Source organism: Brachionichthys hirsutus, chromosome 12 (assembly GCF_040956055.1).
Source record: "Brachionichthys hirsutus isolate HB-005 chromosome 12, CSIRO-AGI_Bhir_v1, whole genome shotgun sequence".
In the NCBI taxonomy this organism is placed as follows: Eukaryota; Metazoa; Chordata; class Actinopteri; order Lophiiformes; family Brachionichthyidae; genus Brachionichthys; species Brachionichthys hirsutus.
The window spans coordinates 4,185,984-4,210,581 of NC_090908.1; the positions used below are offsets into that span (position 1 = coordinate 4,185,984).

The window sequence follows — 24,598 nt, forward strand, 5'->3', positions numbered from 1 at the left end:
CAGAGTCTGCCGGTGACTTGAAAGCATTTCGGCCAAGGGGGAGGTGTGTCGCAGCTCAGAGGCTCTTGTCCTGTAATGGGGGATCAGCTTTAGCGGGGGTATAGAATGACTTGGTCAACAGATTTCTCCTCTGGGCCCGCAAGTCTTTTTTTTAATTTTATTTCTCCTTTTCCCTATTTTCCCCCGAAGCCTCGTTCTCCCTGCAGTTATTCATCTCAGGAACAAAAGCCAAGTGTTTCGCTGTGAGCCGGATCAAGGGCCTGCTTCTTCCTCCCAGGAAAAGGTGGAATAACAAACACGGCTGATGCTGAAATCAGCCATACCTTCTGTTAGCTCCAGACTCCCACATCTGTGCAGCACCTCTCTCTGTCTCCCACACAGCTGCTGCGGAGGCTGGGGAGGCTCCGGCCCAGTGCCTCCTAGCTCCCTTTGCCTGGGAGTCCCCTGGGAAGCAGCTGACTGGCTCCCAGACTGCCAACTAGATGGTGGATCCTACCAGGAGAATCAAACATGACAGGGGAAGGTGAGGCGGGAGTAGCCACCAGTGAACCTGAGGACGAGGGGCAGATGCGGTCAAGTGCGTCAGCTTTGTGTGTGTTTGTGCGCAGATGTGGTAGTGTCTGTGGGTGCTTGTACTGGCAGGGTTGTTTTTTTTGTTTTTTTTCCACTCCAGTCAGGTTCCCCATCTGGCCCAGAAGTATTTCATTAGCTGTAGTATGTAAAGATTTGAAGTAGTGGAAAAATAAATAAAATACATTTCAACAGTAGATCCTTTATCACCCTTTGCTTTAGGAGTAACCGGTTTCCTACATCCCGTATCTGCAAGTTTCAAATATATATAAAATAAAATAAAACCTTTTATTTGGTGCAGCGTATTGTTTAGCTGTTTCTGCCGCGACCAGCTTCATCTTGTGATACCAGCTGGATGAAAGCTTCATTCTTGCCCCGCGGCGTCCTGCTGTGCCATTGCCTCAACCAGACACTGTGATGGTAAGTGACTGCTGTAATTGTTCTGCCTCCTCATACACTTCAGCCGACCAACTGGCTCCTTCCTTCTGGTCGTGCCACGTTGCCCTGATGTGGCATCTTGGCACGGACCCCGAGCCCCTCAACACATGGATTCAACAGTCGCGTACCGAGTCACGTTGATGTGGAATTTGATCCATCCATGACGGCAGCGCTGAGAAAACAATTAGTCAGTGCTAGAAATAATTAACTAATGTGGCTCTGTCTGACATAGATTTATATTTTTTGTGTTGCCAACATTTATTTATTTTTTTAATTTCCTTTTAAAATCATTCCTGGTGATTTTAATGCAGCCCTAAATCTCCACGGGGACTCCAGGGGAACAGAGTTAAATGAATGTTGTTGTTGTTTTTTGCATGATTACTGAAGATACATATTTGTAAAAACAAAAATCACTGTGCCCCACAGAAACATTCTCATCAGCCATCACTGATTCTCCATCATCAGCTCTCATATGCGCCCAAATGCTCTCATTGCCTCATGTAGCCTAACACCCGCATCCACCCTTGCACACACACACACACACAACAAACAGATGAGAGGGTGATGAGGGAGGGTTGCTCACAGTACTGTACATCAAATATTAAATTGTTTACCGTGACAAATATACTCGTCTCAGGCCGGTCTGTTTGAAGTGACAGTCACCGCCGTGGCGTCGAATGAAGCGGCTCAGCCTTGTCATGAAGTGGAGCCCTGCTTCTGTAACCCAGACACTCATTCACCATTCACTCTGTGGTGTCGCACACTCTTCCTGGAAAGGCACCAGTGTGCATTAGTCAGGACTGACGCTGATATCTTTGCTTTTGGGTGTGAACACTGGGCTCCTGTAGCAACGTATGTCCGTCTGCTTATGTAACAAAATAATGTAGTATAGTGAGGAGGAGGGGGAGGAGGAGCAGAAAAAATCAGTGGGGAATAGCAAAGTATGTTAAACTGTTCCTCAGAGCAAACAATCCAAAATCAGGTGTACGGAATGCATCCGTTACCATCAGCAGTCCATCTCCCTTTACCTACGGGGTATAGTACACACACACACACACACACACTCAAACCCAGACATTGGGATTTGTGCGTCTGCCTTTTATCTTGCCTAACCACCAGTAGTCATGTCAGGTACCTCGTGAATAATTCATTTTATTTACCTGCTCCTCTCTTCAGGACTTGTAATTTTTGGATTGCAGCACAGGTAAATAAATAAATAGCTGAAACACAAGGTGAACACGTGAATGCATAAGTAAGTACATAGGAGCAAGGGAGGCGGCCTGCGTCTCCGCCTCCTCCAGAGGTATGTTGCCATCTTCTGGCTTCACAGTCAAACTTCAGGGAGAAGAACTCATTTGCCACAAGTATATATATTTCTTTTACATTCGACACTTAAATTGAGGCAACATTTGTTTAATTCCACGACAGCATTTCTATAGAGACTCAACCCCGAATATCGTTTGTCCGGCTAAGCGAGCGTTACCTTTCACCGAGCGTCATCTTTGATTTGACTTTTGTGACAATGTAGCCTATAATCAAAGAGTTGTTTTAATAATCAGATTATGAAGTTTTGCTAATCTTCTTGTCTTTTTAAATCTGCACTCCCGAGTTGTTGCCTAAATTTAGATGCCTTTCTTGTTCATCTAATTTGCATATATGATTAATCCACATATGCCCTCCTGCTTCAACGCTGCTCTGAAAATGATCAGTGCAGTGGCAAGGTGTTAATTGGCCTGCCCCTGCAGTGTGTATGTGCATCTACACAATCATTGTGTATGTATATGTCACCTCATCGACAGCGTGAGTGGTGTCAGAGTCTCGCCCGGCACATGTGGCCCTCCACCAGCGTGAGTGGCCGCTGTCTCTGCTCCTAACATGTGCCCTGGGCGTCTCCACGCCTGTCCACCCCAGACAGGGCTCCACTCAGAAGCCAAACAGGAACTGGAACTGCAGAGAGAACAGATCTAGCTATAAACCAGCATAGAATAGAATTCAAATCAATATTGTGAAAGCAACACGCATTATAATGAATGCAGTGAGCCTTATTTTCTTAATGTCCCTTAACCCCCCTTCCTTCCCAACTCTCTTGCTGAAGAATTTGGAAACACTGACCCCAACATTGAAACAAATGTTTTTCTAGTCTCAAGTGAAATCGGTCCAGTCGAACACTCGGCTGCAGAGAGGAACCGTAGCGTGGCTCCCGGACTGCCGGCCGGTCATGTGGCATCTGTTTTCACTCTATTGTTTGGTACAGGAGGGTCTCATGGGACGCGTGTGTGTCTGTCTCTACGTCAGCATCCAGCAACTTTATCAGCTCCAACATGAATCTCAGCAATGTCCAGGCGTAGGAGCTGTGTTTCTGTTTCCTGTCAAATGTCCCTCTCAGTGTGTCCTTTGTGCTGAGACGCTGAAAGGCATTTGCCACTGTAATCTTGTGTTGCTATAAGAGGGCGCACATCCAGAGTGCCAGCGGACAATCAACACCGCTGACCCACACACACACACACACACATACACACTCACACACGCACACACACTCTTTCCCTCCCTCCCTCTATCTCCTTCTTCTCTTTCTGTATCTTTTTCTACTATCCCTCCACTCTCCTTTTTGCCTGCGGCCAGACAGCTGTGTCCACCAGGCCAAGAGGCCCGTGACATCGGTCACACGCAAGAACCCACTAAGATCATTTCAGTGGAGCAGCTCTTCTTGCCGTTTGTGCAGGAAAGAGATGTGCAGACGCTCCCTAGCAGTCCTCATATAAGCAGGGAGCTATTTTATTTAAAAAAAAACACTAATGGGAATCATTTGTTGTTCAGTCGTTCACGTTGTTAAATAATCCTGCTTTCATAAATATTGATGCCATTTTGTCTGCTTCATTAAAATGTGTGATTTTTGAATGTGTAAAAATAAAGATTATTATTATTTTGAGAATACATTATTATTTTTACTATTATTATTATTATTATTATTATTATTATACATAATTCAGCCAACAGAGAGAGGGAGGATGTATTTTCCATCCACTGTCTTCAGTCCGCAGGCCTCACCTCCCTTTATGAAACCTTTTCTTGTGCTGCTGGCAGCCGTAGTACCAATGTCATGAATGGTTTGATAATAATGACCATCATCATGGCCTCAGAATGAGATCCATTATGACTTAATGGCTGGTTGGGCAGACGTGTAACTGCGTGCTCTTTAAAAGGTCTTGTCAGCTTCACCTAGAATTACCTTTATTTAATTTTATGGTGAACAGTTTAAAAAAAAAGAGACTGGAAACATGGCAAATGATTGACTTCATTTCATTTCCATTTATTGTGTTTTTAAATAGGCCAAGATAAAAAAAAATCTGTGTCTAAATCCTGTTGGTTTCAGTTTATATTAATGAAGTAGCTGTACTTCACGGCCAAATTGGTGCAGTCCATGTTTTTAAAAAATCCCAGAAGACATGAAAACAACAATCACGAATCAAATATGCATTGAATTCTTTCTTCTTATTCACTGAAACTGTTTGTAATTCATTAACTAGTGTAAGCAGTTAAAGCAATAAATCACATTACTTAATATCGGCAAGGAAATGTTCTAAAAGAACAGTCTAACATTATAAAAGGACACACAATGACATCTTAAACTGCCTTGCCTGAATTAGAATTACAACAAATCTTTACAATTTTTGTTGCTTAAAGTTAATCAGCTCTATTTTAAATGCGTTTGTGTTTTATGTGGTCTCTTAATCCACTGAGAAATGGAATCGAGATGTGGAAATGTTGGAAATTATCATTGTCCACCAGGTAAAATCTTTGTTCTGATTTTAAAAGCCTGAATTTATGATTTCATAATAGCCTCTTTGCATTTTATCTTGCATGCCGCTGTGCATTTAAACTTCTCGTGTCGCTTATTTGTTTTTGGTTTGTTCTCATTGTGGATATATATATATATATATATTTGTATTACAATTACTGTAATCCATTCCCTGCAGCCATACGTGGCTGTATTTAGAGTAAAAAATAGAGTCACACAGTGCTCCAATTCACTTAATGTTGGGCTTTAAGAAGCAGCTAAAAAGCTTTGCTCCAACAGCTCGGTGTCTTTGATGTGAAGGAACTAGATATCCCCCCAGATCTGGAACACAGTCCCAGAATAAACACTGTGGTCTGGAGGTTAACCTGCAGAGCACTGTATAGCCTGAATGCTGAAATCCATACGACTTCAATGAAGGTGCCTCTCTCACTCCTCTCCCCACCTCACCCTTCATTCATTCACTTTTGCTTTATTTCTCTCCCTCCCTCACTTGAGCAGCTTTCTGCAACTTTGCGTGAGGCAGCAGCAGCACACACACACACACTCACACACTCTGTGCCTCCATCTTTCCCTCTCCATCTTAGTTCTTCTTGTCCTCTCTCTCTGTCCCTTTTCATGTGCAGAGGTCCATTTGAACAGAGGAGCTGTGCTCTCTCTCCGACCTGCGCTTGTCAGTGTTAATTGTATGGGTTTAATTACAAAAAACACATTTAGCATGTTGAAAGGGTTTTGGGATAAATCCTTCCTCTTCGCCACCAAACCTCTAGGATTTAGATGCGGCAGGGCCGTTTGAGCGAGCCGAGCCAGATTAGACGTCTCATCTCACCACAGCTCGTCCTTTCAGTTGCTTTTATTCAGCTGTCTGTCGGAGGTTTTTTCTGGCTGCTTTAGATGCTTAGTGAGGAAGCTTGATTTGTATCCTGCCTCAACTCCTCGCCTGTTTGCTGGTTACCTAAAGCTCATGCAAACCAAGAGGAAGTGAAAACCATCTCAATGTAAAACCCCACAACTCGAGGTGTTACATTTTAATTGTGGCTTTGAATGCATCAATATTAAACTATTTGTTTTTCTGTCATTAACTGAGTTTTTTTGTTTTTGTTTTTGGTGTAACATTTAAATTAATTCAATATACAGATCATAAATTCACATTTAATCTGAAAGATGTGAAAACATACAAGTTAATATGATTTTTGAATCATTGAATTATCATTAAGCTCCAGAATGTGAAAGGTGTCCATTCTAGGGTCGTCTTTTCCAGTAACACGGCAACAAAATTCTGTTGCTCAGAAAAGACCAGACTTAATTCAGCTGATTCCAGCTCATTGTGAAGCAGCCGCTGAGGCTCCGTTCAATCAGAGGGATGTGTCATGTGATTGACGGACTGCTGACAGCAGAACTGGGGCAGTATTTAGCGAGGTCTCAGGACCCCTGGGGCTAAAGTGAATTTTATGGAGACACTGGCATAACAAGAAGTCAGGCAGTTTTTAAAGCTGATGCAAATGAAGGTATTCCATGTTGTCATTTCACTGACTGGGGTGTGATCGTTGATCACTTTGTGTAAGGTGAGAAAAAACAAAGATGCACACAAATCCAACCTTTCTTCACAGTCTGTGTAGGTGTGTAGGTGTGTGTGTGTGTGTGTGTGTGTCTGTGTGTCTGTGGCAGCAGAGCAGAGTGCATTAACAGACTTAATTCACAATGAATGGACTCTGCGGACTGGAACGTTCAGAGTTATGAGACAGTTAAGCGCTCGGTAAACAATGCTCTGATTGAAAACCGGCCCGACATCTTGCGTGTCTCTAATTATGAGTTATTACTGTGGACATTTTATTGTCAACAGTGATAAAAAATTCCAACAAGGTCTTAAAACATGTAAAAAAAATATATATATATATATTAAACATAAGTTTGTGAGCTGTAACTATTAGTATGCTCACATTTTAATTATAAATATTTCAGTGTGGGATAATCTCACAATAATTAGATTCTTCTATTTATATGTGTATTTATTTATAAAATTTATTTCACTGCTCAGATTTTAATATTTAGTTGTGTTGAAAGGTTTTTATTACATTTATACTGACAATAAATTTTGTTTAATAGTGAGGGCCAATATTTGAAATGCCTCTGTCCTGTTTAGTTTAGTTTAGTTTGGTTCTCACATATTTCTGGAAGAAACATTTGCTCAGAATAAATGACATTGTAATCATTGTAAATGACACAGTAAGCAAAGCTCCCCTGCATTATAGATACTATAAAATAGTTACTCAAATAATCTGTAAAGGAAGTAATTTCAAACCAATGATTACATTATTAAAGAAAAATTAAGAGTTCACGCTCAAGTCAGAAAGTCTTCTATAATATTGTATTTTTCATTTCACCCTAAATCCTCTGTGCTCCTGATAAAAACATCTATTACAGTCTTACGTCAATGATATCCATATGACAAGCTGCTTTTTATCTTCAATGCATCACTTTAAAGGCAAAGTCAAAAATATATTTTATAAAGAGTTTTTTCCTGCACACTTGTGGGCAGGGTTTCGTGGGCAGCACTGCCTCTAAAGGTAGCAATGAGAACTACAGCCCAGTCAGGATTTGTGTTAAAATGTATGCTGTTAAGTAATTTTTTTAAAAGATGTTCCAGTTTAAAGAAGATTTTTTTAAATGCACACTTTCCAGAACAACTGTTAATTTTTTTAAACTAGTGTCAAATATATATTTTCTCCTAAATATGCAATAAATAAGATCCATAAAAAAAAGCAGCAGCTGCTCTCTCACACATTAAAAACCAACAAGCAGAATAAACACAAAAAGCAAAAGTCTTGATTCACATAAGTGATTTGAAATGTGTCTCTTTCCAGTGAATGAATTGCAGCTCTGAGGTTTAATTGCTTTTTCATGATCCAGCAATCCGGCAGGAAAATGCAGCGTAAAAAAGCCCAATTAGAGTCTTTTCACTTTGTGCTGGAGACAGCAGGGTTCAGGCTGATTGTCTTTCTCTGCAAGTTGCTCTGCTCCAGAAGGTGATACTGGGTTGGACCCCTGTTACCCTCCGAGCCTTCTGTTAAATTTGGCAGAAAAAACACCGGAGCTTAAGGAAGAACAAAAGGCGCGGCAGTTTTACCATAGAACCAGAAAAAGAATCCCCGAAGAATGGATTAATTTCATCTAATCGAGGAGACCCATTCCATGAGAGCTATTGGAGGATGCAGGAAGCGGCTCTCCTCTTTATTAAATTTCACAAAACGGTTTGGAAGTTCTTCAGTGTGTTTCTCTATACAGCAGATGCTCTGCATTAATTGGTCTATAAGGGCCTGACCTCTGGTTCTGTGCAAGGGCTTTAAGAGGCATATTTATTATTTGCTATAACCTGCTGTACATGATTAGTACACACAAGAGGCATATTTGATGATATTTTACAGTTCTTAATGTTGCGTGTGCTTCAGGGAGAGGATTTACGAGGCTATGTTTGACAGCAGGTGAGTCTTAAACACCATTCATCAGTGGCCGCTCGCTCCCCTCATCCGGCCACAGCCATGAGTGATGGGCCTGTCTTTTGCATGAATGTTTAGCACAGTGAAAAGCCATATGCCACTGGCACTGACTCCTGCCCACCTCCTCCTACTGTAGCGTTAGGAGCAGAGTCAGAGAGAATGGCATCACAAAAGAGACTCATTCCAGGAGGATAAGACTACAGAAAGGGAAGAGAAAAATGCATGCACCAGTCGTGCCCTGAACTCATCTCATCCGCCTTCATGGCCCTGCACCGACAAGAAAACTTTCATTTCAGTCATTAAACCAGAGAAAGAGTCCCTGTTGTCGCTTTGCAACATGTCTAATCATACAAAGCGAACTAACATTAACAGGGGCGGAGATGTATTTTTAATAAGAGAAGCCGTGGTGGGAGGTGATAGGGGAAGCGGTGCTGGGCTGTTCCATCTGTCCCAAGCAGCCTCTCTCTCAGCGCTGCTGGCGCCTCCTCGTGAGAGAAGCACAGCTGTTCCCGAAAACCCTACTGTCCAGAAAAGGGCTCGCACTCCTCCCTCCCTGCAGCCCTCTGCCTCTCCGCCCAGACGCCCCTGCAAGAGGGATGAAACGAACCAGCGAGCCCAGCCATTGTGCAGTCAGCCTGCAAGTCTGCAATTTCAAACCTCTTTAGATCATTTTTCATGCTCGCCAGAAATGAATAATGCACATATTAACTGCTGCCAGTTAATACATTTCCGTCTCACTGCACTATATTTTTCAACAAGATTCTGGCTGCTTCATTTTTGTTTAGCAAAATAGCCTCAGAAGGTTCCTGCTGCAAATTATTCCAGCCCCCCACCCCCTTTCATCATTTCCTTTACTTAAGAACTGATCAAATCATAAATCGGCTTAGATTTTCAACTGCTGCACGCAAAACGCCACCGAGTATATTAGCCAGCTTTTTACATCCGTGATCTTTCAGAGCTTTTCTCAGCTGACGATAATACACAACAGCATTTTTCGCAAGAGTGCATCCTCAACATTCGGCCCCCGGGGCACCGCTACACAGAGACAGAATCAATCTTGGGGAACTTCCAGGCTTTGTAAGGGAGCCAAATTGGCAAATTATGTCCATTATATCAGTTGGGCAAAGCCCTGGCGAGCATCTGGCCACACTGGACATTTTATAGCCCATCTCTAACTATTAATCATTGGCTGCGACATCACGGACTCTCAAGAGGGCGCCTTGATGCTCCATTACAGCGAGTGCCACTGAAAATACCGTGGCACGGCGATCCGCCGTTCTCAATGCCCACTGACAGTAGCCCTCCTTAAAATGACAGAGTGCATCCAAGCCAGACTGACAGAGCGATGTTGGGGAAGCGCTGTGACAGGCCGGGGGTGGTGGTGGTGGTGGTGGGGTGGGGGGGTCCTTTGAAAATGCCACGTTGCCCCAGTGGTCTACAGTGTTGTAGTGCACTGGTAGTATCCGTTCTGAGGTCATGCCATGTAATATGATCTAGATGAAGCGGACAGGGTGGATCCCTCTCCGGGACGAGTGCAGGGGGGGGGGGGGGGGGGGCGTCAGACAAGCTGCTCCTCTTATAAGGGCTGCCATTCTGATGATCACTCAGTCAGCCTCACCTCTGGGGCCCACAGTCATAAGAAACAGAGGGACTGGCAGGCTGGGATGGTGGGAAGCGCTGCCGAGTCACATGAGCTGTATTTACATCAATTAGACAGGCAAGATGGAGGTGGCCATCAGAACCCGTTAGGATTGTTGTGGGTAGGGGGGGGGGGGGGGGGGGCAGGAAGGGAGGGCCAAGCGAGGGTCCTACAAAGGCCCCAGCGGACACATCACAGGACTGGCCTTGATCACATCCTGTCACATTGATGCGAACCCACTCAAAGCCACTCTTACAGATGTGCAGTACGTTTGTGATGGCGTGTGTGGCTGCGTGCACATAAAGGCACCACGACGCACAATAAATCACGACGGAGATGTAATCTCAGCGAATTGTTCTTTTGTTGCCGTCACTGTTATCAAATGCGAAAGGCACACCTGACGTTCCAATTAGGGCTCTTCTTCTGAATATGATGCAACAAAAGAAAGATTGTTGTTGTTGTTTTTTCACAAGTTTGTTGAAATTAGTATTACAGATTTTTGGCTGTGAAGAATCAGACAAGATTCTCCAGCATCCGCCGATTACTGTGATCCAAACTAATCGCTGTGATTAATAGAACACAATAAAGAGCCCCTGCTGGGAGTGGATTTCATTATCATTGTGACGGAGCTTCTGAGCAGGTAAAAGGTGAAGCGTGAAAACCCACAGAACAAGGAGAGGACTTCACAAAGCGGCACAATCCCATCTTTTATTAATGCCACTCACCAGGACAGCAGGTTTTTGTCAGTCAGAATGGATAATGAAGATGTTGGCGGGTCTGGTAGAGCCATCCCTTTAATACTCACATATTTTATGATAATGAAAGGTATTCAAAGAATGATTATGATAAAATTGTGCTCCCCTACTGATGTGCCAGCGCAGCTGTGCAGCTAGACGGCCGGCTGCAGGCACCCAATGAAAGGATCACACAGCAAGCAAAGAAAGGAGCCGTGAGTGCATAAAGCGAATACGTGACGGCCTTGTAGCCGCCCGTAAATCGGCAGCACTGTATAACAAAAAAAAAATCATATGAGGGAAAAGCTTTCAGTCTGGAATGTCGCTATCGAGAACTTTTTGATCTGCATTCGCTCCGTAGCATGCAACCCTTCCACCATCCTGTCCCCAACACGAATCTAGACTTGTTGAGACAGGTTTCATTTTTAACTAAACAAGACTGGAGAGTGTCCTGTGCACTTGTGCAGCCTATTTATTATGGTTTCAGACATATCTACCAGTCTTTGCATCAAAGCAAAGCAGTTGAGCAACACGGAAATTTCATCAAATAAGTTGCATATTTCGGAGGTCGTGCACAGCGGACATGGACGGTCGTGTGTGCCTTCGCACCCCCTGAGGTGTGTATCAGTAACATCTTCCCAGCATCAAAGCATCAACTGCTGCATTGTAATGTATGTGTAAACAAACTTAGCAGCCCCTAAAGCAAAGCCATACCAGTCGGCCAGAGCTTCAAAAGTTCCCTGCAAGCTGTAGGAAGCAGGTGAAAAAATAGAAGGCCGCTGAACTTTGACACCTAGTGCACAGTTGCTGACTGATGTTTCGCGCCGGGGTCGCCCTTTCCTTCAGCAGTGTGCATGAGGGGAGCAGGCTTGTGTGTGAGCGTGCATGCGTAGTCCCCCAGGGGGGCCATCCCAGCCTCCCTTTGAAAGCTCTGTGCTATGGAGCTGTTTTCATGCAGCACCGGCCAAGGGTTTCCTGTCTCAGCTGACCTCGCCTGTCCTCGAGGACACTTCAGAAACACTATGCAGCACACGCACCTTTCTCCCATTAACTACAGAGGCTTTGAGGAGCGGTGAGGCAGAGGGGGCTTTAACCTCAGCATGCCATCCCAACTCAGGAACTGAAGCGATGGGCATTACAAACAAACACGATAATGACGCTAGCCCAACAGCGGTCAGCAGTGACGGCGGTCGGAGCTCTCAGGAACAGAGCGCCGTGCTTTTCCCGTTTAAACAACAACTACGCCGAGGCCATGAGCAGGCTAAGGAATTTGGCCCAAGAAAGCTTTAGAGAAAAGGAACATTTGGGAATCCGGAAAAGGTCCAAATTAAACACACAGTTTTCAACAGATCCTCCGGAGCTGCACACGCATGGTGTTCTCCATGCAGCTGCCACAACACAGGGTCAGGGATGAAAAGAAGATGGGGTTCACCCTGAATACGTTCCACATGGGCTAAGTAGCACAGCCGTGTCACACAGCACACCTGCCCCAGACACATCTCAAACCCATGAAACTGAATTAGATACCAACACAAACAACCCCATGTATGAACGCGATGCAAAACCAGTTTATTCCTCTCAAAGAACTGAACTGGAGCCTGATACACAGATCGTGGTCTTTATTTCCAACTGGTACGAAGCCAAGATTAAGGACACAAAATAAAAGGGGGGAAACGTTCAACCGCACACAGGGGTCCCCAGTGGGCTGCTTTCAGGGTGTGGAGTGTTTAAGCTGGTCCAGTTTGCGTAGCAGCATGTTGTAGTTGTCTCTGGTCCCAGGAGCTTCGGGGTCCAACTTAACAGACAGCTCATAGTGCTTCTTTGCCAGCTCAAGTTTTCCCCAGCGGTGATACAGCACAGCTGAGACAAACACAGAAATGCTGCTTAAGCTGAGGAGGAGAGAACAATCCAATTCTGTTCAGTCAGAGCATTCCGTCCAGGTGACGGGGGGGGGCATCACGCTGCTAGCATGCAAATTACTGTTGGAGCTTTTTGAGAATGTCTGAACTACGTAAAATGTGTGATACAACCAATGATGCATTGGCTTACCTAAATTGCCATGGCAACTAGCTGCATTTGGGTTGAGCCGAAGAGCGTGGAGGAAGAAGCCTTCCGACTCCTGGGGACCAAAAAGTAAAACCAGTGAATTAGAAATGTAGCTCCTCCTGACTTGTAGAACCCCTGCAAGGGATCAAACCACGAGCGTCAATAAAGATGCTATTAGCGGGTTAAATATTTGTCCTGTACCAACTGACCTTGTATTTCTGTAGTTTCCCCAGGACATTAGCCAATGAAAACATGATAGTGTGGTCGTTCGGAAGGAGCCTCAGAGCCTCTCGGCCAATCAACTCTGCTTGATCCAAGTTACCTCAAAGACAGAGGAAAAACATTGTAATTTCAAGGGATAAAACACATAGAAACACACGGTAACCAACATATAGGCACTTAAAATGTGAGTGTCCGTCCGTTCACAGCACATATCCATATATATAACTGGAACAGCAGAGACGGATTTCTTGCTTTATTTGTCAGCAGTGTCTAGAGCTGAGTTTTTTCCTCTCCACACATGAAGGAGTGGTTTAGTCTCCAAATTAAGGTTGAAAACAAGGCCCACTGGGTTATTGATCCCCGTCACAGACCCATCTGATGTCTGGCCAGAAATGGAGAGAGAGACAGACAGCAGAAGAGGCAGACAGAGACAATGCCAGTCATGTCCCTCAGTCATGGCCAGCGTCCTTCAGACACAGCTTGCCAACATGTGACTAAGTGTGTGACCATGACTGGGTGCATCTGCTTGAATCTAGACTTATTCTGCCTTTTGTTTGTGTAATGATCAAAATAAAAGAGGGGGAGTGTACTTCAAAGAGAAAGGAATATTCCCAAATCCTTGCTGTTTGAAAATGACACCTATTGTTCTTCTTTCCTCTCTATTTTGTTTGCTGGGGCAGCTGGGGAGAGGGGTAGAATCATTTCTGTCAGATTTGGGGGAACAAATGCGGTGGTGGTGGGGGGGTTGTGCTATTCTGGCTGTGCTTGCCCATGTTTGATCAGGAACATACTGGGCCCTGATTGGACAGTTCCAGCACCCTCCTGGGAGACTCCGCCCCCACGGGAGCAGCTTCTGACAAAACGGCCCGAGCTTTTTGGAAATCAGAGCATTCTCCACACGGCAGGGAAGAGTGCCTTCAAAACTCACAACACAAAGCTTTAATACATAAATTTCAGGCATTACTGATTCCTGCTCTTCCGGTCTAATCTTGTTGGCCATTTAGATTTCCTGCCTTTCCAAAACAACAATGCTGCATTTCTCAAGCTGCACCCAGAACACAGCGTTCTCCCAAAGTAGAGTAACCCATATTAATACTAAAACAACAAGAACTAAACATAAATAACAACAATATGTTATTAATTATTATTATTATATTATGAATAATAAATAATATTTTTATGATGGAAAAACTGCAATCCCGTTTTGAGTGAAAGTACTTTTTATTTGGACTTATGCACTAGCACTTTGTTCTGAATACTGTGTGTGTGTGTGTGTGTGTGCTGTTGATACCAGTGTTGTCCAGCAGAATGACCATGTTGTTCCAAGCCAGGCTGTGCTCAGGTTTTAGCATAGTCGCGTTCCTCCAGGCGTTCAGGGCATCAATGTGTCTGTTCTGGTCAGCATACTATTATGATTCCAATAAAGATATAGGGTCAGACTTATTTTTTTTAACGCCTTAATCTTTAGCAATCATTCCCCGATAGAAGTTGCATGTTGTTATGTTTCATGCTCTTTTTTTTAATTTTTATTTCATGAAGTTACAGTGCATCGGAATTGTGAAACTCACTATAACTTCCATTTGTGTTAAAGGAGAGCGTCTGCCTCATTAAAAAAAAAAAGCAGCACCGGCTTTTATAAAAAAAAACAAAAAAAACTGTGTTTACGCTCCGGAGTCTCACCAAGCGTCCTAGATTATAGTAGCAGTCGGGGTATTTTTTCCTGAAGCGGATGCCATTCCAGTAGCTGTGCTCTGCTTCCTCAAACTTCTGCAGGCTGTTCTGAACTATGCCCAGATTCATCCAAGCTGCAGCAAAGTCGGGCCTGCACAGATGAAAAAATACTCTCAGATAAAGTAAGAAACCAGTGGAGACATTAGGTTCTGGAAGCTGCCCGAGTGTCTCCGAGCTGAACAACATACTGAATAGAAACGGCTTTAGACAACAGCTGCTCTGCCTCGATGAGTTCATTCCTCTCCTTCAGGATATTTCCCAGGTTGTTCATAGCATGCACGTAGCTTGGATGTAGCCTGGAAGAAACGTACAGTTAAATCAGCTGCATGCCGTTCAACCAGCAGATATGAAGAGCAGATGTACCTGACTGCCTCTCTGTAATATCCGATAGCAGCCGTGGCGTTTCCCCGGTCAGCCAGGTTCTTACCTACATTATAATGGACCTGAGGAATGAGCCATTAGCACATTAGACACCAGAGAGCTTTACTTCCCACATGTAACAGACGTATTCCCGACACAGACACAGGCAAATACACAACGCAGTGACATTTACCTTTGCATTGAGCGGGCAGACAGACAGAGCGCTGGTGAAGAGTCTTTGCTCCGACTGCCACTGGTTACTGCGGAGCGCACAGCGAGCTACGTATACAGACAAAAGTGCAAGCGCAGACACACGCAGCAGGTTCTGGAAGGGAGGAAGATGAAAATTACATTGAATAAGCCCCTTAGGCTTAAAAAAATTATTAGCAGTAACTCAGAGTTAAGACCATGCAAATATCTGTGTCTGTGCCACACATGGACACGACCTGCTGCTGTCATCAGCTCACAGGCGAGTCTGTCATTAGTCATCATTTCTCCTGCCTGACCCCGCCCTGCAACACCGAGCCACAGGAACCAGTCCAGTGTGACTGGTTTCTCATAGAAATAAAGGTTACCAGATTGAATCCTTGCCCAAAAGTCAGGGTTCAGTCATTTTCAATGATGTTTAGACTATTAGACTATTCATTTTTAACAGGGAGGATGCTCCTCACCCCCCCCCCCCCCCCCCCCCCCGCACCCAAAATACCAACACACCCCCAAGCTTAGTCTGAGGTGTGTTTTCAGATGCACAGATGATTCCAAGTGATCCCAGCCCCCCCTGAAATCACCTCCTGCTCTTTAGGCGTGATGTGTCCCTACCCTGTGATCTGACCAGCGGCAGCAGCAATGTCCCAAGGAGTAGGCCAGCAGTAGGCAGTAGCCAGCCGAAGACAGGTACAGCACTCTTTCAGCAATGACAAAGCCCACCCGGAAAAAGATGTTGCAAGCCGGCAGAAAGGGAACGACCAGCAGCACCAGGCCCAAGGTCAGAGTCCTGACAGGGAGGAGAAGAAATCAGAGAATGCTTCCGGATAAAACGCTGATAATGGACAGTTTTACACTGAATGGTCACTTGTGAAATATAGTCTCAATAAACCAGTCACAGAAAACATCCAGACCATTGAAAACCTTCCCTGTGAACCACATTCACACAGTCCGTCTCCTTAACCAACCGAGTATGTCGGAACTCAATTGAGACATGGTGCTCTGGTCACACTGCAGTGAATAGGATAGCATGTTCATAATAAAAGGAAAGTCAAGGGAGGCCAGCAGCTCATCTGCAGCGAGTGGGAAACGGCTGGGCTTGCTTACCTCCTTCTCTGGCTGTCCTGCGAACATAAGGCTTGGCTTATCAAGCCTATCAGGATGCACCAGAGCAGCAACAGCCACACCATCCTCCAATCAGTGGCTGACTTAATGAGAGGCACACAGCCCATGGACCAATCAAAACACAGCCACCAGGGACACAGCAGCAGCCAGGCATTCAGAGAGTAGTAGTAATTATAGTTCACTATCTGCCAATCAACAAGGAACAGGGCGGCCACAGAATGGAAGAGAGTGGAAGATAGGGGAAGAAAACCATTTCAGAATCAGAATCAAACGCAAATTCAGTATTTGATGACTGCGATATTACACAAGTGGAATATATATGTTGCATCTCACATTAAATAGCCTACAAATTAGCATCTCACTCACTCGAAGAAATATGTTTTCTTCAAAAGAGGCAGGGTTGTCCACTTCCGTGAATGCCGGTGGTCCTGTTCCCATGATCCTCCACCGTGCATAGAGCATTGACATTCCTCCAAGGCCCATTAGAGCTAATCGCGTAGGCAAACCTGTCTGCAAAATCTCACTCGTCTGTCCAAAAATACACGACAAATAAAGAAACAGGTTTATTAGTTGCTTGCAAGCACTCTTGCAAGTGGACTAAAATGTACATTGCTTTAAATATAAAACATTACGTGATGTGACAGTAATCATACAAGGGAGTACATAATTTATGACAGAAAAAGGGAGGGGTGGGGATATTAATTGTAACTTACATTGAGTGGGTTTTTCCTAAGGAGTAGCCTCTGGCTGAGTTCATACACATTAACATTACAGATCAGGAGGACATCAAAGGCTGCATTCATACCCTGAAGGAAAATACAGAGAGAATTTAAAATGCATATAGGTCAGCAACAAAATGGATCTTTCATTCCTTTCATAAATATGAAGAGCAAGATTCAGCAGTCACCTGATGAGTATATATATCATGCATCACTAATGAGAGTGCTCTTTGTTGTTGCTGGAGGCAATACAGTCATTCATTCACAATGAAACTTCTTCACAAAAAATAAAGACTTTGTACCAAGACTGTGATGCCTTGTTCTTTACAGAGCATCGCTGCAGCACACAGCAAGATGCTGACCACAACCCACTGGACAGAAAACCTGTAATCGCCATCGCTCCCTGGAAACAAGCAGGCAAGAAGATCAAATCAGTTGTGGAAGGGTAAGGCTTAAAATGCAGGTTTCTGCAGTTTCTGAAAATAAATTACCAAGAAGAGGCTCATTCATTTGCAGAAAGGGACAGCCATTTGTATTTGGTGCAGTATAATGGCGGACACGAAGAGCTGTACTTGTGTCAGGTACCTACCTCTGGAAAAAGCTTTGCAGTATGTGAGAAAAGAGAGCTGGAAGAACAGAGCGCACAAAAGATCTGCTCGGCCCACTATACCAGCCACCTTATTGAGAGGGAGGAACAAGGGAGAGAAAGAGCACGACAAAGACAGAGACGATTAGTTAAACTACCAAGATGCAGCATCCTTTCATTAATCATTGCACTTTGTATGAAACATTCAACATCCCATTCTGTTTCCATGTTTCCTCCAGTTTCGAATTGAAGCTCATTATAAAAGGGAGCGAAATCTCTCATTACTACCATGGCCTGTTGCCGTTTGTATTTTATACCGTGTGTGGGTACAGTAGGGTTGGCATCCTGGGGTTGCCTGCTTTGATACATACAGCAGGCCTAAGCCAACAGTGTGCCTGCCTCCCACCCCCCAGGTCTCCCCCAGTCCTTGACCTGCATGATTAAAGAGAATTGAGAGTTGGAATCGCTGCTTTCCAGCCAGGCTTTCCAGCCAGGCTTTCCAGCTAACACACATATGCTGGCAGGTCAGTAAGCATCCCAACAAAGCTAATAGTCAGGCCACGCTACCGCATGCACCTTGGCACTGCATTCCCTACCGGGATGGGGCTTTTGTTCTTGGCATGGATCCACTGCATTTTTAGTATTATAACCCTGAACCAGTCCGTCATGATTCACTGATCTTGGAAAAAGTGTGTTTCTCGTAGCCCAAATTCGGAACCAGTATAATTAATGTCTCCAGGCCTGTACGGACCCACAGCAGTAACAGTTCCTGACCTGGCCCAAGCTCAAAGCATGAACTGGAACTATTATATGGTCCATATATAAATATGTAAATGCAATTTTCTTTTATCATATCAACTGTCATGCATCTGAGATTAGACACTGGTCACCCATATACTTAGTCTGTTCATTATTATGTTTTAAGAAACGTTAACTGAATTTTGAGGTTAATCAGGAAACGGATGCAGATTTTCGATAACCTTGCCACTTTCTTTAACTTTTAAATTACAGCTCCATCTGAATACTTTGTCAATATCGTGAAAAAATAAGCCAATCGATAATTTCTACCAAAATGCGGAAACTGATCCAGAAAATATACTGTGGGTATGAATCTGGTCTCAGTAGTATGAGGAAATGCTACCTATATGTAGCTGAGCTAACGCAGGTTTAGAATCATTCAAATGGATTTTGAGTATCTGTGAAAGGTATTATTTTTTATCAACTGAAAGTGTAAAATAGATCCAGATCTGACATGATGCAAACTCATTTGTCCATTTATAACTCACACACTAGTGATAAACACATGACTCCAGTATGGTACGTTTCTAGCATCAATAAATTGTGTAGTATTATTTAATTTGCCATGAGGCGGAAGTGAGAAGATCATCATCATCATGGTGAAACCAACATATTCTGTGCTGCGACACGGATGCAATGGCAACTCCTGAATGCTTTTACAATTGGTACACCAAATGAAACATGCCCACTGGAAGGAGAAGCCCACTGCTGAAGACTTGTTGCAGGAATCGGTTTTAACATGCCTGGTTTGGTTTCCGTGGCAGTGGCATTGTTGGAGGTTTATGCTCTCTGTGAGTTTTCTGCTTATTCAGCTGGGAAGTCCATTAAAAGTTATTAGAAGTCCAATAGATCTGAAATCTTAGTTGTATAACGGGGGTGGGATTTAATAAGTTATCTTCTTCACACTCCTTTTCAAGCACTATATAATAAATTATTTGCTATTTCCTGTGTACATGGCATTTGGTGTTTTATTTTGGAGATATATTTATTATTGGGTTTTTTTGCCAAAATATGGTTTCTTGTACATGAAAAGGTACTATTTATTTTATTTTATTTTTATTCTGCTTGTAATAAACAATAAACTAAACTAAACTAAAATCCGATGATCAAAATGTCAAAGGCATTCACTAAATATTTCTCTACTCCTGTACTTTAGTAATTACACTGGCAAGCATACATTTTTTAATCCCTGTATACTGTGTCAGCATTATTTTTTTTTGCACTGATAGCTTTAATTGATGCTGTTGTGCGAGATACACATGCAGAAATTCAGATGCACTTGACAGAAAAAGTAAAAAAATAACTTCCTCAACTTTACTCAACTTACACTTTCTGTGTGAATTGGGTGCGCAGCAAAGAAGAGTGCAGCAAGCAGAGAGGTCTTGGGCGCACGGTTCAGAATCCTCCCAGTCTCATCATAATCAAGTCCCCCAATCAATACAGCAAACACGTCAATCATAAGAGCAGATATGACAGCGTGAAGGATGATGTTTAGCACGTGGAAGCCAACAGGGTGCAGGCCTCCAGCCAAGAGGTAGTTCAGTCTGAAACAGGAAGAGGGGTGAAACTTAATAGTATACACAGTGTGTGTGGGTAATAGTATTCTTTTGACAGACCAATGTGGTGATGCCCGTTTAAACAGGATTAACACCAGCCAGTTAATCAGAAACAGCATCTCTGCTATCATGGCATGATTTTAAAGTGTGAGGCCACATAGGACGTCTACCTGAATGTGAGAACAGTGAGCGGTCGGTAGGATTTGTGACTCGAGTTGCTACTCAGGTTGCTTCCCCAGAAGTCATTGCTCCAGATGTTATTCAGGGGCGTCGTTGGTTTTAAATCCTAGAACAGAAACACAACGTTGAACTGATCTTTGTGCCACTAACATGTGCAGCACGTCAGCGTTGTTGTTGTTAAATACAAGCAGTACAGAAATATCTAGGTTTCATACGACTGAAAGGAGAATGCTACCTTGTTGTTGACAATTGCTTCGGAATCATCAAAGACAAACTCCCCATCATAGCTGTTCATGAAGCACAGGAGAGCCACCAGGGCGACAGCGACCTTGGCCTGGACTGGAGAAAGCTTTGGCATGGGGATTTGGCCATCCCAATAAACTTCTGATAAAACCATGATGATCTTTGGTCATTCTGTATCATAATCTAGACCCTGAGGGAAGGGGTTCAGACAGGCAGCATTAAAACGTGTCAGCGGGTGCTCATTCATGAGAAAGTACTGTCTTAAGATGCTGAGTGTATTCCTACCTTGTATTTCAAGAGACGCCAAGCTGCGTGATGACAACATATAACGTGCAATTCCCATATTAGCCCTTTCGTCAGCGAGCTAACTAGCTCGTTTAAACATTAATCAACGCGCTGGAAAAGCAAACAGTCGTAGCTGAATACAAACGCAACACTCTGTGAAACGGGCTGAAGTAATTACGTTGCACATTGAAGATGTGACATGAAGGCTACATGTGAAGTTAGCAGGCTAATAAAGGGCACCTTTAGCATGTGCTGTTAGCGGGTGATGCTCCCGTTTCTGTAGCATAAACATGACAATCGTACATTAGTATTTATATCGCTATTTCGCACCAACAGTTGTAAATAATTGCTTAAAAACTCTGAACACTTATTCGTATGAAACAGCACCAAAGACTTGTGGTCAGCAATTCGCCGATGTCAACAACGACCCGGACTCCGGCTCCAGCACTTCCTGGCGCGTCACTATCACGTGCTCAGTTTTCAGCCAATAGTTGAACAAACAGGTTGCAAACGCGCTTAAGGTGTAACCAATGACGAGTTCAGTTCAAAGTTGTGCCGGTCCAAGGATAGTATTAAAAAAACACTTCAATCTATGATTAATTACAAAGAAAGAATACACATAGAAATAGAAAACCCCGATGATTATGTTTTCTATTGTGTTTTCTTTCCTGATATATTATATATATATATATATAATGCAATAGTTTGATTTTAAACAGCTGTCTTCAGGACTGTATCTACCGTTGCCAAATTCTAGCTCTTTGCTTCCATCAAACTTTCTTTCCAAATTGTCTTCTATCTTCATTATTTCCTCTATTATTCCTGCTATCAAAATAATTATTAACAAAAAAATTGTGAGACAATAAACTTATTATATTATAACAACTATATAAAAGTTATAACAGCCAGATCAGTGTTGAATTTCTGTTTATTTGCTAAATAAATGTAACATTTTCCACAAAAACTATATATAGGAAAACTGGACTTTTGGAGAGGCAGGAGTATCCAGGGGTGCTGAATTGTCCTGTTATGCATTAGTCTGATTAACTTGCCGGTAATTGCCTGGTTTGGTTAATTAATCTGCACTGATACAATATTTGACAGTTTATTGGTGTCTGCAGAATTTCTGATGGTGGCCCATTTTCCAAGTTTTCTAAATATGAAAACAGAAGCTAAATGTTTCTTTTTGGTCAGGTTAATAATTTTTATATATACAGTATATAATTTATTTAGTATTTTGAGTTTGATGTTCATTGAGCTATGCTTGTTTTGTTTATGTGTTACTTTGACTATATGCATTTGATTAATCTCTCTCTTATACTTGATAAGGAAACTGATCAGCTCTTTAATGTCAGAGAGGCTGGAGGAGCAACGCTGTGATGAGGCCCATAGGCTTTGGGATTTTGTGCTCCACTTCACCTGTCATTGGTTAGGGAAGATAAGGAATCTCCCTAATGGCCAAAGTCGGGGGGGGGCAGGCCAATAAAAGGGGGGACATATAATCAAAGGAACATTCTCAGACTTTCGAAATGGGTCTCAGGGCCAGTTAGAGAAGCAGAAAGCACATATAATTATGTCAGTTCTTCAAAACGCCATCCTTGTTAACCACAATCAAAAACAATTGTTATGGGTGACGCCAATTTGGTGATGCTTCACCAGGGCTGGGGCCACTGGTTTTCTATGAAATGGTTTTTGGAAACTCAAATTATTCTGAATTTAATCAGTTTTTACTGGACTTAATATTACAATAATTATTTTTTTCGTATGTTATTTTTCAACGATTTTGCATTACAATTAGACAGACAACAACCCCTCCCATGGTACACATAATACTTACACAGTCAAATAAAGCAGAAACTCACACATGACATTACAAGTTTTGGGAAGAGTTAATCTTCTCTCTTAACAGGAATATTTCAGCAGAAATATTTAGTATGCCAAAAAGTCCCCAATTACCACCCCATGCAAAATGCATGAAGTATGGATTTCATCACCAGGTTTTTCACCCATATCATTCGGTTAGAATTCATGTTATTAGCATCACTTTCAATGAGCTAGCTGCAGGATGGGGCGGCTAATGAGGGAAGATTTCCCAGCAGCGGAAGATCTCGTGGCCAAATGCAGGGAGACGGCGCTGCCAGCGGAGACCCTGCCACCATGTTTGTCATCATGCAAAAGGTGACAGACATTGATTGCGTGCAGACTGACATAGAATCACAGCTGAAAGAAAAGGTCAGGGTCAAATGGCGTGAAGGGGAGGAGATGGCTGAGCATCATGCAAAGCCTTCAGATGAACAATGTAGCCCCGAATATGTATTTTATTATTAGTTGTTAATGATCGTTGGCACAGTTTTTTTTTCCTCTGATCACAGTGGGTGATATTCTCTGCAGCCCTGTTTATTAAAGAACATGTTTACTAATGACACGCAAAGTTTATATTTGTAAAACATGCTTGGTGCTGAAATATTTTTCATTCTTTAAAGATTATATGGCAAAAATAGATGTACTAGAAATACTTTTGTACCCAGGAAAAAAAAGAAAAAGCTCTCAGGCAAGTGTGTTTATTCCCTTCAGATTTCAAACATCAAATGCGTATCAGTTTCAACGCATTTAAATGAATTATTTTAAAATGTTGAATTCTGCATTCTCATTAAGCCGAGATAAACTGGAAGTAGCAGGGGACAGAGGACGGATAGATTCAACACCAGCATGGAATTCATACAAAACAGGAAAAGAATGAGGCCCTGATCACAAGAAGATTCATCTCTATGGGCAGTGAAAACGCTTTTGTAAAGCTCTTTTGGGGAAACAGCATGGTGCACCTTTGGCAGCATCCAGAACTGGGGAGTAATGGAAAAAGAAGGGGGACTTCCACACCTTGCATTAAGAAGTTGATAATATTTTGATTTGATTTGCTGCTAAGCAAATTAACTTTGTACATCAAGCTTCATTGATTGGGTATGACAGGGAGCATTCACATTACAGGCCTGAATTAATATTTAGCTTTTTCTTTTCTCGGTTATCCAGCAAATCAGCAGACATGCACACATCATCATCCACGTCACCGTGAACAAAATGTTTTGTATTTGTGAGACAAAACTTTGCAAGCTTTTCAGGAGCAGATTGAGAACAACTGACTATGTGTGGCGATTATCAGTGCAAAAAGTCAGATCACTTTGACAGGAGGATATTTTGATTCTAATGGTGTATGAGGTTTGGGTACTTTTGAATTCTGAATTTGTTTAAAAAAAATATGGCCCTTTAGATTTTTAGCTGAAGGGGTACTTGGAATTGCAGGATATTAGAAATTTGCCAAAATAAAATAAAATAGATGACAATTGGACAAAACCGATTTACTAAGCATGAATTATATAATTAGAATTTCCCTATGAGATTATTAAAGTGTTCTGATTCTGATGAAGTATTTGACATAAAATAAGCATCACATGTTGATAGTTGGCTGAGGATCTCTTGTGTGCAGTCACATGTATGATGCTGTGTGTTGTGATGTGTGTCCCTGCACGACACACAGAACTTTGCCATTGTGTCTTTCTCTGACAGTCTGGACTTGAACGATCTGCTTGCTGCATCATACGAGGTGCCATCATGTCGGGAAAGCGAATCTGATCGCAAACCATAAAGGTGAATTAAACATTTCAGTCCTGGACCAGACATAAAACACAGATAACAAAATCAACCCGATGAAGTATCCAATTCTTTGCTTGCTAACACTTTAATTGTTTCTTTTTACTGAAAACAAGAGCCTTTCCTTTTTTTTTTATTACTTTCCTCCATTTAAGAATCTGGACTCCAAAGTGTTTTTAGAAAACACTGCTATTTTTGTCTGGGTGACAAAGGTGAGTGAGATA

General features: G+C 42.9%; 1 protein-coding gene across 1 annotated transcript; it reads right to left on the reverse strand.

Annotated features, from left to right (window-relative positions):
• Positions 1-12,231: 12,231 nt before the first annotated feature.
• Positions 12,232-20,740, reverse strand: tmtc4 (transmembrane O-mannosyltransferase targeting cadherins 4). Its single transcript, XM_068746318.1, has 18 exons — positions 20,730-20,740; positions 20,437-20,634; positions 20,192-20,307; positions 19,793-20,009; positions 17,671-17,758; positions 17,384-17,484; positions 17,076-17,168; positions 16,729-16,890; positions 16,345-16,547; positions 15,853-16,027; positions 15,227-15,358; positions 15,037-15,116; positions 14,862-14,969; positions 14,623-14,764; positions 14,234-14,348; positions 12,930-13,042; positions 12,724-12,793; positions 12,232-12,534 (listed from the first exon to the last, which is right to left on the reverse strand). Exons 2-18 carry the CDS (start codon positions 20,596-20,598, stop codon positions 12,386-12,388), a joined length of 2,226 nt encoding a protein of 741 aa, XP_068602419.1. The 5' UTR covers positions 20,599-20,634; positions 20,730-20,740; the 3' UTR covers positions 12,232-12,385.
• Between the last annotated feature and the right edge of the window lie 3,858 nt (positions 20,741-24,598).

Bases quoted from the DNA above. Each gene is read 5' to 3' on its own strand.
- tmtc4 (XM_068746318.1), bottom strand. From the start codon at position 20,598: ATGGTTTTATCAGAAGTTTATTGGGATGGCCAAATCCCCATGCCAAAG. The intron at 20,308-20,436 runs GTAGCATTCTCC...TTTCTGTTCTAG, and splicing joins AAGCAATTGTCAACAACAAG to GATTTAAAACCAACGACGCC. The intron at 15,117-15,226 runs GTAAATGTCACT...CTCATTCCTCAG, and splicing joins TCTGCCCGCTCAATGCAAAG to GTCCATTATAATGTAGGTAA.